Source organism: Telopea speciosissima, chromosome 11 (assembly GCF_018873765.1).
Source record: "Telopea speciosissima isolate NSW1024214 ecotype Mountain lineage chromosome 11, Tspe_v1, whole genome shotgun sequence".
Classification (NCBI taxonomy): Eukaryota; Viridiplantae; Streptophyta; class Magnoliopsida; order Proteales; family Proteaceae; genus Telopea; species Telopea speciosissima.
In genome coordinates, this window is record NC_057926.1 from 14,038,138 (window position 1) to 14,052,823 (window position 14,686).

The window sequence follows — 14,686 nt, forward strand, 5'->3', positions numbered from 1 at the left end:
GTTTGATTCCGCTCTATGTTGATTTCTACCTTCTCCTGTCTCCTAATTGTTCTTCTATAGTTGTTCTCTCCTTTGCTCCAATTGATTGTTAGCTAGAAATGGGAGTATGAAGTTCCTTCCTTTTCTTTCCCACACCCTCATTTTTGTAAAAAAAAATTTTGGTCCGCCGCTTTATAGGATTTGGTTCAGAATTGCAGGTTTCATGATTTTTCTGTGATAAAATGACAATGTTGATAAATTTTCCTCAAAAAGGTTAACAAATTAAATCATTAAAAATTGATTCTGGAATCTAGAGAAACCAAAAATATTCGGTGTGAAAGTGGGAAACGATGCATTAGTGTATGGGTGTCATTCACTAAACAAGCCACGGATAAAAATCCTCTCCAATGATCTCAGACGTGGGTTCAGACATCTGAAGCACGGCAATGGAGGAAAGGAGATGAACCGAGAGAGAGGTCAAGTGTGATTTGAAAGTCTCTCCGAGTACCTGCGTTTTTTTCTTTGATTTGGGTTTACTTGCAAAGGAAACCACTATCGGTTTCAGGCCTTGAAGCTCTCCAATGGTGGGAAGGAGATGAAGAGAGAGGGAAAGTCGCAGTTTGAAAGCATTCTTGCGTTTTTTCCTCTGTTTAGGGTTTACATTCTACTCAAGTAGAGATGATTCAGTTGCCAAAACGGGTTGGGCTTCATGAAATGGTGCAAAAAAATCTCCACCACACAATCAGTTTGTGGCACGTCTCACAATGAAGGTAGCATTGCCAGATTAAAAATTTGGAGAGGATTTTTATTCGGGTTACACTAGCTTATACATATATATTTGATAGAAGGGGGGGGAGGATCGAACCGGGGAGGGGATAAGATACCAGCCAAGAGACTCAAACTCGAGACCTCTTGGTGAGCATGGGCATGAAGCGCGCCACGGCTCACCAACTGAGCTAAGTAGTTGTTGGTGGCCCTTATTTTTTCCATTGTTGAGTAAAGACACGAGGGGTTTCTCATCTTCCATGGGGCCAAAATTTTGAAAAACAGTTAATTCAACCATGTCTTCGACTGCCCACTTCCTCACCACCACCACACAAACTACTACGCACAATTGTTCCCTCCCATTTACGCCTACCACAGCCCCTAAACACCTACTCCGGACGGAACGAGCGGTAGTCCTGATCGACAAATCCAAAACCATTAACCAACTTCTACAGATCCACGCAGCACTTGTTCGCAATGGTCTGGAGCATCATCCAATTTTGAATTTCAAGCTCTTACGTTCTTACTCTTCTCTTGGTCACCTCGACTACTCTCGCACCCTCTTCCATCGAACCCATGACCCAAGTGTCTTCTTTTGGACTGCAATTATCCATGGCCACACCTTCCATGGCCTTCACCAACAGGCCCTCCTCCTGTATTCGCAGATGCTCACCCATGGTGTTGAGCCCAATGCCTTCACCTTCTCCTCCATCTTAAAGGCCTGCTCTATAGAACCAGGAAGAGCCCTTCACTCCCAAGCCCTCAAATTCAGACTTGATTCTGATGTATATGTTAGGACGGCACTCTTATGTGTATATGCAAAGGGTGGAGATGTTGTTTCCGCACGCCGTCTGTTTGATACAATGCCTGAAAAGACCTTGGTCTCTTTGACGGCCATGATCACTTGTTATACAAAGCACGGGGATGTTGATGGGGCTCGATTATTATTTGATGGATTGAAGGTGGGGGACGTTGTCTGTTGGAATGTGATGATTGATGGGTATACTCAGCATGGGCGGCCAAATGAGTCTATTGACCTCTTTAGACAGTTGATGTCCGCAAAGGTGAGGCCTGATGAAGTTACAATTCTATCTGTTCTCTCTGCTTGTGGACAGCTTGGTGCTCTAGGGTTGGGTAGATGGCTGCATTCTTACATTAAGAATAATGGAATACCGTTCAGTGTTAGTGTTGGGTCAGCATTGGTTGATATGTATAGCAAATGTGGCAGTTTGGAGGATGCTCGTTTGGTGTTTGATAGAATCATCAGTAAGGATGTTGTGGCTTGGAATACAATGATTGTTGGCTATTCAATGCATGGGTTAAGCCAAGTTGCTTTGGAGCTGTTCTCTAGAATGTGTGCACTGGCGATTCATCCCACAGATATAACTTTCATTGGCATTTTGAGGGCATGTAGTCATGGTGGTTTGGTAGTTGAGGGACGGGCTTTCTTCCATTCAATGAAGGATAAGTATGGAATTGAACCTAGGATTGAGCACTATGGGTGCATGGTTGATCTTTTAGGACGTGCTGGGTTCTTGGATGAGGCATATGAGCTTGTACAAAACATGGAGATTGAGCCGGACTCTATTATTTGGGGAACACTGCTTGGTGCTTGTAGGCTACATGGAAACAACACTTTAGGAGAGAATATAGCTGAATTTGTATTTGCAAATGGTCTTGCAAATGCAGGAACTTATATTCTCCTAGCAAATATCTATGCTGCAGCAGGAAATTGGAATGGGGTGGCAAAGATCCGGAGAATGATGAAAGATAGTGGGCTTCAGAAGGAGCCAGGGTGCAGCTCAATTGAAGTACATAACAAGGTGCATGAATTCTTTGCCGGGGACATGAAACACCCGAAGAGCAAAGAGATTTATTTGATGTTGAAGGAGATGAATGGATGCCTAAAAGCCCATGGTTACACCCCACAGACAGATATTGTGTTTCAAGATATTGGAGAGTCAGAGAAGGAAAAGATCCTAGGTGTTCATAGTGAAAAGCTTGCCATTGCTTTTGGGCTTATCACCACTCGACCAGGAACCCCAATAAAGATTATAAAAAACCTTCGTGTTTGTACAGACTGTCACACTGTAACCAAGTTGATTTCAAAGATCACAGGGCGCAAGATCATTGTAAGGGATCGAAACCGTTTCCATCACTTTGTTGATGGTTCATGTTCTTGTGGGGATTATTGGTGAATCTCATTATCAACCTGGATTTTAACTCTTTGAGCAGAACTATGGCCTCCTGCTGGCCTCCTTTTGGGTCTGTTAACTTTTTTTTTATTTTTTTATGTTGTACAGATAAAAGTGATTAAGTTTTCAAGAATGCCTAATGTAGTCTAAAGAGTTACTGTCCTTTGTTTTCTTATTTCCTTCTTTTTATATTATTTTTATTATTCTATGGCCTTTCACTAACAAAATCCAACTTTTTGGGGGAACTGCTGATCTCTGCTTTGCACACGGATGGTTCCATTAGCATCATGAAGCTGTGGACAGTAAGACTTGATTTTCCTGGTGAAAGATTCTTATAGATACTGTGAGAAACTATTGACATTATGAAAGATCACCAATGACTGTGAGTCATCCTCTCCAAAATGCACTGTTAAAAGCTGAGTAATTTCTGAGGTGATTCTATTGGCATCTTGAAACTTGTAAACCTATTTCTTTGGTGGCAGGATTCTCCAGTCATGCTTTTTTTTTTTTTTTGGGTAATTTACACATACCACACCTGAGGTTTGACGAAAGGATAATTTTACCCCCCAGTTTTGAAAAATTCTGCGTACCCCCCTGAGGTTTGCAAACAGTAACAAATAAGCCTATTCCGTCAGTTCATGACTAACAGTGTTAAAAATAAGAGGTGAACTGACAAAGTTACCCTTGCAAAAAAAGCAAAAAAAAAAAAAAAACCTGCAACTCATCTTCCCCAATCGATTTGGGGAAGATGAGTTGTGCAGGTTTCAAAACCCTTCCAACCCTTAAGGAATTTAGGGTTTCAAATTGGGGAGAAATCCCAAACATAGAATTTTTGGATTGATATAGATTCCTGTTGAATTTTTTCATTTTCCTAGGTTAGAAACTTGTAAAAATTGCTTTACACACTTGAAATGACATTTTTGTAGATTGTAGTGATTATATTAGTTGTATACCAAATGTGGATTCTGTTCTGAATGTAATCTGAAACCAATTCCAAAAACGTTTACCAAACTGTGATTTTGCTCTAAAAAATCATTGAATAAAAAATTTTAATTCCAGCCCGAATCAAAAAATTGAGAACAGAATTGTTACCAATTAAAGCCTTAATGCAGCAATGTTCTAATCTAAGGTGTCCTTGCATGAGAACAAAAATAGGGAACTAGCTAGTCAACTAGACATTCACAATATTCAATTTTTTCTTTTTTGGTAGGAAAAAGTTCAATTGAAAGCGTAGGAAAAGCACATGGAGTCTGTCTTACAAAGATTGGACAACCAAGGACTGGAAATTGGCTAGTCAGTCCTTCCTTCTAAGGAAACCGCCTTCCGGACCAAGTAGTCAGCCACGCTATTAATCTCCCTAGAAATATGAAAAAAATTACAAGTTCTAATGTGAGTGATTAGAAGTTTGATATCCAAGATAATAGGCAGGATATCTGGGGGAGAGAGAGCAGTGGTGGTAATGCATTTCACAGCTTCAGAGCTGTCGGATTCCACCTTAACACAATACATTCAACAATTCATTGAAGTAAGCCGCATCTGATTGCCAGTGTTTCTCCTTGAAGAACCGATGAGAAGAAACCTGGCTCAAAAGTACTTGTGATAGGGGTTCCTTTGAAATCTCCAATGACATAACCCAACCCACCTTTTCCATCCTTGAGGGCAACATCTGAGTTGAGAAGGAAAGTATTGGCAGAAGGTGGTATCCAGGGAGCAGTAGAAGTTAAGTTTTACCTTGAACAGTATACTGAGAATTTGCCTTGGATTTCCTTAGGCTTGCTCAAATTCCCCAAACTGAACTTCAGCTCTCCTATTAACCTCCATTGGAGACACAGCTATACCATTGAAAATGAAATCATTTCGAGCTTTCCAAAGCTGCCAGCAAATCGACGCCGCTAGAACTTCCAACTCCTGCCTTTGGTTCTTACATAAGCTGGGCCAGTCAATCCAACTCTGAATAAATGAATGTAGCTCTGGATTTATGAAGAGGGGAGAGATGCTGAGATGCTACCCAAATCAGGTAGCTTGAGCAAACTCACAATCCAACAGAATGTGGTCTATTGATTCTTGAACTTTGCCACATCGAGGACAAATAGGATCCACTCGAATTTGGTGTTTCCCCAGGTCAACTCCAGTTGCAAGGCCTCCTGCACATGATCTCCAAAGAAAGGATCGGACTTTGGAGAGGTGAAACTATTCCAAATCTTCTTCCAAACTAAAGAAGAAATGTGCTAAACCAAAGGTCTCTGAGGTGAAGTAGACTGTAGATCCTGATAATCCTCCAAATTACTCAAAAGATGGTATGCAGATTTGGCTGAATAAAATCCATTACGATTACCTTCCCAAATCAGCTGATCATTCATAAGAAGAATACTAAATGGAATAGCAAGAATAGCAGCAATCTCCTCTGTGTGAAATATCCCTCAAATCAAATCAGCTTTCCAAATCTTATTAGCCTCATCAATCAAGTCAACCATGATATCTTGTTGATTTGTTGTCAAAGAGTGGCGAAGTTTGAAGTCTGGAGACGATAGATCCAGCGATCCTCATGAATCTTTATAGAAGAACCATTGCCAACAATCCATAATAGACCTGCCGTTAAGACCTTCCGACCTTCGATAATCCCTCTTTAAGCCTAGGATGGACTAGAACCAATTGGAGCCTAAAGGAAAAACACATGCGGATAGTAAATCTGCTTCACAAAGGTAACCCAAGAGGAGTTGGGTTCCTTCCAAAGTCTCCAAGCAAGTTTACCCATCAAAGCTTTATTTTGGATTGTAGGATCCCTAAACTCAAGGCCTCCTTTCTCCTTCAACTTACACATACGCCACCATGAAACCCAGCAAATGTGATTTTTTCCTCCTTATCCGTCCAATAAAAGTGTGTTGCTACCTTTCGAATCTTCGCGTGATGAAAAGCTGGGAGCTTGAAATGGGATGCTGCGAGTGTTCATCAATAGAGCCACTGATTTAATCATCACTTCCTTTCCCATTTTGGATAATAAATGTTGCTCCCAACCTTGAAACTTCCTACTAGTACAACAACAACCATAACCTTATCCCAACTAAATGGTGTTGGCTACATGGATCCGATAGAAGCTATGACAATAAAACAAATAAGAGGAGTAAAAAGAAGTAAAAGGAAGAACAATAGAAAATAAGTAAAGGAAAAAGTGAGAACTGCGGATCTGTCGATCCAATCGGAACGTGGAGGATCACTGATTCATAGATCAGTAGAACCTAATCAGGATGGTTCGATCAAAAGATTGGTATTCCAGGGGCAACTAGGACGAAGTCGCACACTAAGACCGAGTCGGACATATCGCGAAGAAAGTCCCTCATGTTCACGTCAAGGTTTGTCACGTCGCGACCACTCGTCATCACATCAAAATTCACCGCGGGAGGAGATGTCCAGGAGGGGTCGAGAGCGGGTTTGCAATGAACATGTAACCAGGCGCGACGGACGCTCACATGATGAGGAGCTAGATAAAAGACTTCGTGAATTGGACGAGAAGTTGGAAGGATTGAAGAAGCAGACGAAAGGTGAAACACACTCCATACCAGGCTAACATCTGTTCTCGGCAGAAATCATGAGCGCATCTCACCCCTCCCGATTAAGGTTACCCACTTTCGAGCTCTATAGTGGAACCACGGACCTCAATAATCACATTAACTACTTCAATGGGATGATGACCCTGTATGGTGGATCGGAGGTCATCTCTTGCCTAGCTTTCCTGGCATCCCTCAAAGGCACGGCCACTTAGTGGTTCTCAAGGCTTAAGCTTCTATCAATAAACTCCTTCGCAGGACTCACCCGCTTCCAAAGTAGTGTCAAGCATAAGAGAACCATCGTCAACTTATTGAACATGGTGCGGAATCTAGGGGAGTTCCTCAGGGAATATGTCACAAGATTTACAAAGGAATCCCTGGAGGTTAGAGATCTGGATGACCAGACTCAATATATAGCCCTAACCGGGGGCATAAGAGACCTGGACCTCATCAAGGACCTGGTACGACACGAGATCAGAACAATGAGAGAACTATTGGAGCGGTGCAATGAGTTCACCAACATGGTCGACGTACTACAAGCTTAGAAGAAAGTGATCGAGGCCAAACCACAGGAGAATAAAAGATCGGCGCCTGATGATCGCGGAGAAAGCAAATGGACTAGAACAAAGCGTCGACAAGAGAAGTGTGACTAACCCGAGAAAACTGAGCGTCGCCCAGAGAGAACTAATTGAGCTGGAAGCCCCGACTACACTCCCCTGAATACCACAAGGTCACAAATCCTTATGTAGATCCAAGATCGCAGCTTGCTCAATTGGCCTCGACCCATGCTTGCAGGACCCAAGTAGTGAAATCCAAACAAGTACTGTCTCTTCCATAAGGACACTGGACATGACACAGAAGAGTGCATTCAACTAAAGCGAGAGATAGAACAACTCATCATGGCAAGGAACCTGAACAAGTACGTAAGGGGAGGTCGTTCGGGTAAAGGAGGTCGAGACCATGATCGGGGAAGAGAGGAGCTGCGACGAGAGGAGAGGAGAATAGATCGTGACGGGGACAAAAGCCGCTATGAAGAAAGAAGAAATGCTCCAAGACCGAGCAATACCAAGGGAGCCTCAATCCTTATTATAATGGGAGGACCAAGGCAAGAGTCTACAAGAAAGGTAAAAGCACATGCTCGGTTCGTAGGGGTAACAGAGATGCCGAACAAGGTAGCCAAGACAGAAACAGTCATCTCCTTCTTGGACGTTGACCTGGAAGGAGTGAGCCTACTGCATGAAGATGCCCTCGTGGTACAGGTGGAGATAGCCATTCGGGTCGTGCATAGGATGCTGGTTGATACCGGAGTGTCCGTAGACATAATCTCACTAGAGGCCTACAGACAGTTCGGGTTCAGTGATGATAAGCTCAAACCAGAAGTAACCTACCTCCACGAGTTCTCAAGAGCCTCCTCTTCCATTAGAGGAACAATTGAACTGTTGGTCACCTTCAGAGACCACCCTCGATAAGTTACGATCATGATCACCTTCATGGTAGTAAGGTCGGTCATATCCTTCAATGACATCTTAGGACGACCAGCCCTAACTACACTCAAGGGAATTATACCACCGATACACCTGAAGATGAAGTTCCCAACAGAGAATGGCGTTGGCGAGTTCAAGGGAGACCAGAAGAAGGCTAGGGAGTGTTATGCATTGTTTGTCAAGAAGAATTACGGTAACACTCGGGGGATGGCTCTGTGCATAGAGAATCTCATTATCGATCAGAGGGATGAGCTCACAGAACGGAGAGGAAAGCTGATGGAAGACCTCGTCCCATTCCCTATTAGTGAGGACGAACTAACCAAGATAGTGCAGGTCAGATCATTGCTGGACGAGGAACAGAAAGGTAAGTTGGGGTGACTCTTAAAGGAGAACTCGGATGTGTTATGCATTGTTTGTCAAGAAGAATTATGGTAACACTCGGGGGATGGCTCTGTGCATAAAGAATCTCATTAGCGATCAGAGGGATAAGCTCACAGAACGGAGAGGAAAGCTGATGGAAGACCTCGTCCCATTCCCTTTTAGTGAGGACGAACCAACCAAGATAGTGCAGGTCAGATCGTTGCTGGACGAGGAATAGAAAGGTAAGTTAGGGTGACTCTTGAAGGAGAACTCAGATGTCTTCATATGGTCGGCCTCCGACATGCCAGGCATACCTCAGCACATTACCGAACATAGGCTCCACGTGGATCCATCTAAGAAGCCAGTCCAACAGAAGCGGAGGAGCTATGCCCTCGATAGACAAGCTGCAATCAAGGAAAAGGTCAAGAAACTGAGTTGTTCGGGGTTCATCAAGAGTGAGAAATTCCTTGCTTGGCTCACAAACTTCGTGATGGTTCCCAAACCAAATGGCAAGTGGAGAATGTGCGTAGACTACACCGACCTAAACAAGGCATGTCCCAAGGATGAATACCCCCTACCCAGGATTGACCTATTAATTGACGCGACTGCAGGTCATGAGATGCTGAGCTTCATGGACGCATACTCAGGCTACAATCAAATCCTTATGAATGAGGAGGATGAGACCTACACAACGCTCAGGACTGATTAGGAGAACTACTATTACCGCATCATGCCGTTCGGATTAAAGAATGTAGGAGCGACCTATTAGAGGATGGTCAACAAGATGTTTGAGGCACAAATCAAAAGCAATATGGAGGTGTATATGGACGATATGCTCGTGAAAAGCATCAAGGCCGAGGACCATTTGGTCGATCTCAAGAAAGTGTTCGAGATATTGAGGAAGAACCAAATGAAGTTGAATCCGACGAAGTGCGCCTTCGGCATAACATCAAGAAAGTTTCTAGGCTTCATGGTTTCGGGCCAAGGCATAGAAGATAACTCGATGAAGATCAAGGCTGTCCAAGAGATGTCGCCACCCCGAACAGTAAGAGAGGTGCAAAGGCTGAATGGAAGATAGCGGCCTTGACGAGGTTCATGTCACGAGTTGGGGACAAGTGCTTGGCGTTCTTCAAAACCTTGAAGAACCTAAGAAGCCCTAAAGACTTCACATGGATGGAAGAATGCTAGAGAGCCTTCAAGGAATTAAAGAAATATCTGGAGAGTCCACCGTTGCTGGGGCGACCAAAACCTAACGAGGAATTGCAACTCTACTTGGCAGCAATCCCGGTAGCCGTAAGTATGGTATTACTGAAGGAAGAAGGCAAACAATAGAAGCCCATCTACTACGTCATCCATGTGTTGATCAATGCAGAGACTAGGTATAGCAAGATAGAGAAGATAGCCTATGCGCTTGTGCTTGTGGCAAGGAAGTTAAGGCCATACTTCCAAGCCCACACAATTGTCGTATACACAGACCTACCGTTGAAGAAGGTATTACACAAGCCAGACATATCAGGGCGATTGATCACCTGGGCGGTAGAGTTAAGCGAGTATGACATCAAGTTCCAAACTCGAATGATAATTAAAGGTCAGGCCCTAGCAGACTTCATAGTCGAATGCACTTTCTCGGAGACTGAGCTAAAAGAGGTAGGACCTGAGGAGTATGATCGAGGATCGTGGGAGATGTTCGTGGATGGGTCGAGTAATGCGGTAGGGAGCGGGGCTGGGTTCATAATTATCAGTCCAGAAGGTTTTTGGATTCAATACGCACTCCGATTCACCTTCCGAGTCTCAAACAATGAGGTAGAGTATGAGGAATTGCTTGCTGGACTATGAGTCGCAAGTGCAATCCTGATCACACACTTAGTCGTTCGAAGCGATTCCTAACTCGTGGTAAACTAAGTAAACAAACAATACGAGGCCAAGGCTGAGAGCATGGCAGCCTACTTAACGCGAGCTCGTGATTTAGTGGCAGAGTTTGAGAAGTTCGAGATGGTTCGAGTCCCATGGATCGAGAACGCTGCAGCAGATGCCCTATCAAGGCTCGCAAATAATGAGCTCTAGAACTTGGCCAGCATGGTATACATCGAGGCGATCCATGAACCGGCATACAAGGGGAAGCAAGTCAATATGGATCCCATCGTGAACTATCTATAGAATGATGTATTGCCTGAGGATAGGTTCGAGGCCAGAAAAGTGAAAATCCGGGCAGCCAAGTACACATTGATCGATGGAGTGCTATACAAGAGAGTTGTCACGGCACTGCTACTTAGGTGCCTAGGACCCGAGGGAGCTAAGTATGCCTTAGCAGAAGTGTATGAAGGAATATGCGGCAGCCACATGGGAGGGCGAAACCTAGCCTATAAAGTCCTATGTCAAGGATTTTATTGGCCGAAGATGCAAGAAGAGGCCATAAACTATGTTAAGGTCTGTGAGAAATGTCAGTTGTTCACCCTGGTACCTCATCAGCTGGCGACACAATTGACTTCCATCCTTAGTCCTATACCGTTCACCATGTGGGGGATGGACATTCTGGGTGACTTCACACCGGCGTCTGGGAATAGGAAATACTTGGTGGTGGTGATCGGCTATTTCACCAAGTACGTCAAAGCTAAGCCATTGGCGAAGATAACAGAGAAAGAGATGGAAAAATTTGTTCGCGACAAAGTGATCTACCTGTTCGGAGTACCCTGAATTCTCGTCAGGGATAATGGGACGCAGTTCAAGAATCCTATATTTAAGAACTTCTGTCAGACATACCACATCGACTTCCAACCTATCTCCGTAGCTTACCCGTAGGCCAACGGTCAGGTGGAGGTAACAAATAGAACACAGCTCGAGGGGATCAAGAGAAGACTAGATGAAGCAAAGGAGAGACGAGTAGAAGAGCTTCTCAGTGTCCTATGGGCATACTGGACAACGATAATGACACCCACCAGAGAGAACCCATTCTGACTAGCATACAGAACTGAAGCTCTAGCTCCGCTCGAGGTCCTCGCCTTGTCCCATAGAGTTTTGCACTGCAACAAGCAAACATACGACGATGGAATTCGAGCGAATTTGGATTTCTTGGATGAGGTTCGTGAGAAAGCATTACTCTGGAACATGGCATACCAGCAGCGAACGGCCATGTATTATAATTCAAGAGTCAATGAAAGGTTGTTCCATCAGGGAGACCTAGTTCTAAAGAAAGCTCAAGCATCGCAACCAAGGAAGGAAGGAATGCTGCAGCAAATTGGGAAGGGCCCTACATAGTTTCCAAGCAGATACGACCAGGAACATATCACTTGAAAACTCCGAGGGCCAAGAGGATAGATCAACTGTGGAACTCCAAACATCTGAAAAAGTTCTACCAATAAAGGATCAGCTGCAGTTAGTTTAGTTATTTTCTTATTTCAAGAATTTTTAAGTTTTTTCAAGTAGGATTTTTCGAAGTTTTTCCAAGTTGAAGATTAACAAGAAACGAAAGCTATTAGCTTCACTTCCCCATTGCTGATCACTTCTCCATCGCCGATCGAGTTTGCACAAGCACCAAGGCCATCAGTCACGAGGCTCTATGCCAACCAAGGCCATCGGCCACGAGGCTTTGTGCCAACCAAGGTCATCCGCCACGAGGCTCTATGCCAACCAAGGCCATCGGCCACAAGGCTCTATACCAACCAAGGTCATCGGCCGCGAGGCTCTATGCCAACCAAGGCCATCGGCCACAAGGCTCTATGCCAACCAAGGCCATCGGCCACAAGGCTCTATGCCAACCAAGGCCATCGGCCACGAGGCTCTATGCCACAAAGGCCCTTCAGCCACGAGACAACAGGCAAAGGAAAATTCTAATACGTACAAGAAAAAGTCAAGCACAAAGATTCAAAGAAAAGATAGTAAGATTATGAAAGCTACTACAAGCATATGCCAAAAAAGTATTCAACAACATGAAGAAAGAAATAAAATCATGGCTCAAGAGGAGCAATGGTAACATCACGCTCAGGAGACGACACCCTCAAGGATGAAGGAGATGGAGCCTTGGAAAGCTGAGGGGAACTATGCTCGGGGGCTGAATCACCTCAATTCCCTCCTCCGGACAAGGGTCATCTGCTGCCATCTCGCCAGTATCCACAACAACGGAAGAGGATGAAGGAGAGGGAACCCTGGAAAGCTGCACGGGAACTAGGTTCGGAGACTGAACCACCTCAACACCCTCCTCCGGACAAGGGTTATCTACCACTATCTCATTGATGTCTGTGTCAGCAGGCGGGACATATCTCTGAAACTCGGAGAATTCATAACTAGGATCCCTCTCAAGGACAAAACTCACAGTGTCATTCACTCCTATAGCGGCTAAGGTCGAGCTCTCGTCAAAATGGACAAGGCTAATGGCTCCCTCCCCGTCGTCACTAAGTATAGGCCTAGGGGAAGGCAATGGGGGAAGGATGTCCACATTCAACTTGGACGAGGACGGGCCTAATGTAGCTCCGTCGATGTCATGTCCCTCATGAGAAGAGCTACTCGACATAGCAATGAGAAGAGAAGAGAAGACTTACTCAGATGAAGCTCCCTAACACCAAGCTGCCTCGAGAACAAGCTACTACACACACAAACAAAACATCCAAGAGAAGAGTTCAAAATATTAAAACATGAGGGTATTCGTAAAGGATCCTAATGACAAACCAAATGAAGGGAACGTGCTAGACCAGCGAGCAAAGTGAGGAAATCAAGTGGAAGGTGCGGCACAAACCAAGAAGATCGAATTACACCTGTGAGAAAGAGCAATTCAAGTCAATATCCAAAAAAAATAAAGGAGAAGAAGAGGAAGAAAAGAAAAGAAGGAGATGATTGCTAAACCTGAAGGAAAGACATGGGCAAGACCAAGGATCGAGGCCGACACCGAAGATCATGGGCGAGACCAAAGATGTGGGCGAGACCAAGGATCATGTCTGAGACCGAAGATCGTGGGCGAGACCAAAGACGTGGGCGAGACCAAGGATCGTGGCTGAGACCAAAGATCGCAGCCGAGAGCAAAGATCGTGGGCTAGACCAAAGACATGGGCGAGACCAAGGATCGTGGCTGAGACCAAAGATTGTGGGCGAGACCAAAGACGTGGGCGAGACCAAGGATCATGGCCGAGACCAAAGATCGTGAGAGAGACCAAAGACGTGGGTGAGACCAAGGATCACGATCGAGACCAAAGATCGTGGGTTTGACCAAAGATGTGGGCAAGACCAAGGATCGTGGCCGAGACCGAAGATCGTGGGAGAGACCAAAGACGTGGGTGAGACCAAGAATCGTGGATGAGACCAAAGGTGTGAGCAAGACCGAGACCGTGGGCTGGGACCCTAAGGGTGAGGAGCCAAGGGTGATTGGTCGAGACCGAAGACGAGTGGGCGAGACCAAAGAAAAAGAGATGGGAGAGACCAAAAAAGAGATGGAGGAGACCAAAAAGAAGATGGAAGAGACCAAAAAAGAAATGGGAGAGACCAAAAAGGGATGGGAAAGAGCAAAAAGAGATGGGAGAGACCAAAAAGGGATGGGAGCAAGAAAAATGGACTTAGCAAAAGGAGGGGACATGGGTAGAGCTCTAAGAAAGAGAGAGAGTGAGGAAAAAGTGAAAAGCAAGAAAGTGAAGGGAGAAAATGAGGAGAAAGTGAAAAGTAAAAAGTGAAGAGAAGAAATAGAAAAAGTGGATCAAAAAAAAAAAAAAAAAAAAAAAAAAAGGAAAGAAAAAGAGACTAAAAAGTGTAGTGGGGGGATTTGAACCCCTCACCTCTCCCACTTACTAAATAGGGAAGAAGCCATCTACTCCAAAAAACAAAGTTCATCCAACGGTCACAGATGCTCATCACAAAGCTCCCTCCAAGAAGCCTTATTTGCAATAGGCCCCTCGCCAGATTAAAGACTACAACACAGATGCTACTCTCTTGAGCACTCCGTTCCAAAAGAATGGGGGGCAAGTAATAAAACAAAACATATACGGGCCAATCCCGAGAGGCCACGTGTCTTGACCTGAAGAGGAGGCCAGCTCAAGCCCGGCCACAACAGAACCAGTTCGGTAGCCCAAGAGGAATAGGACCCAAGAGGCCACCCCAAAGGCCAAGTCTACTATGCAAGCCACAGAGTCCAACCATGACATCATTGCAAGATCTACATTATCCTATCACTAAAAGATATACCAAAGGGAGAACTATTCCCAAAGAGGTACAAACCTAATCAAACTCAACACGAGAGGACATTTAGGGAACCTCTTCTCTACTAGGACTCTACATCTCACAAGGAGTTATTCCAAGTACAACTCTACTACGAGATGATTCTTCCACGAAAAATACTTATCATCAACTGGGACTTTCCACACCGCCATACACAACTATA

General features: G+C 44.6%; 1 protein-coding gene across 1 annotated transcript; it reads left to right on the forward strand.

The window, feature by feature from the left end:
* The first annotated feature begins 974 nt into the window (after positions 1-974).
* Positions 975-3,101, forward strand: LOC122646844 (pentatricopeptide repeat-containing protein ELI1, chloroplastic). The gene has a single exon (XM_043840453.1). The coding sequence runs from the start codon at positions 1,041-1,043 to the stop codon at positions 2,940-2,942; it is 1,902 nt and encodes a 633-aa protein (XP_043696388.1). The 5' UTR covers positions 975-1,040; the 3' UTR covers positions 2,943-3,101.
* The last annotated feature ends 11,585 nt before the right edge of the window (positions 3,102-14,686 follow it).

What these genes read in the sequence shown, in the direction of transcription:
- LOC122646844 (XM_043840453.1), top strand. Translation starts at nt 1,041, where the DNA reads ATGTCTTCGACTGCCCACTTCCTCACCACCACCACACAAACTACTACG.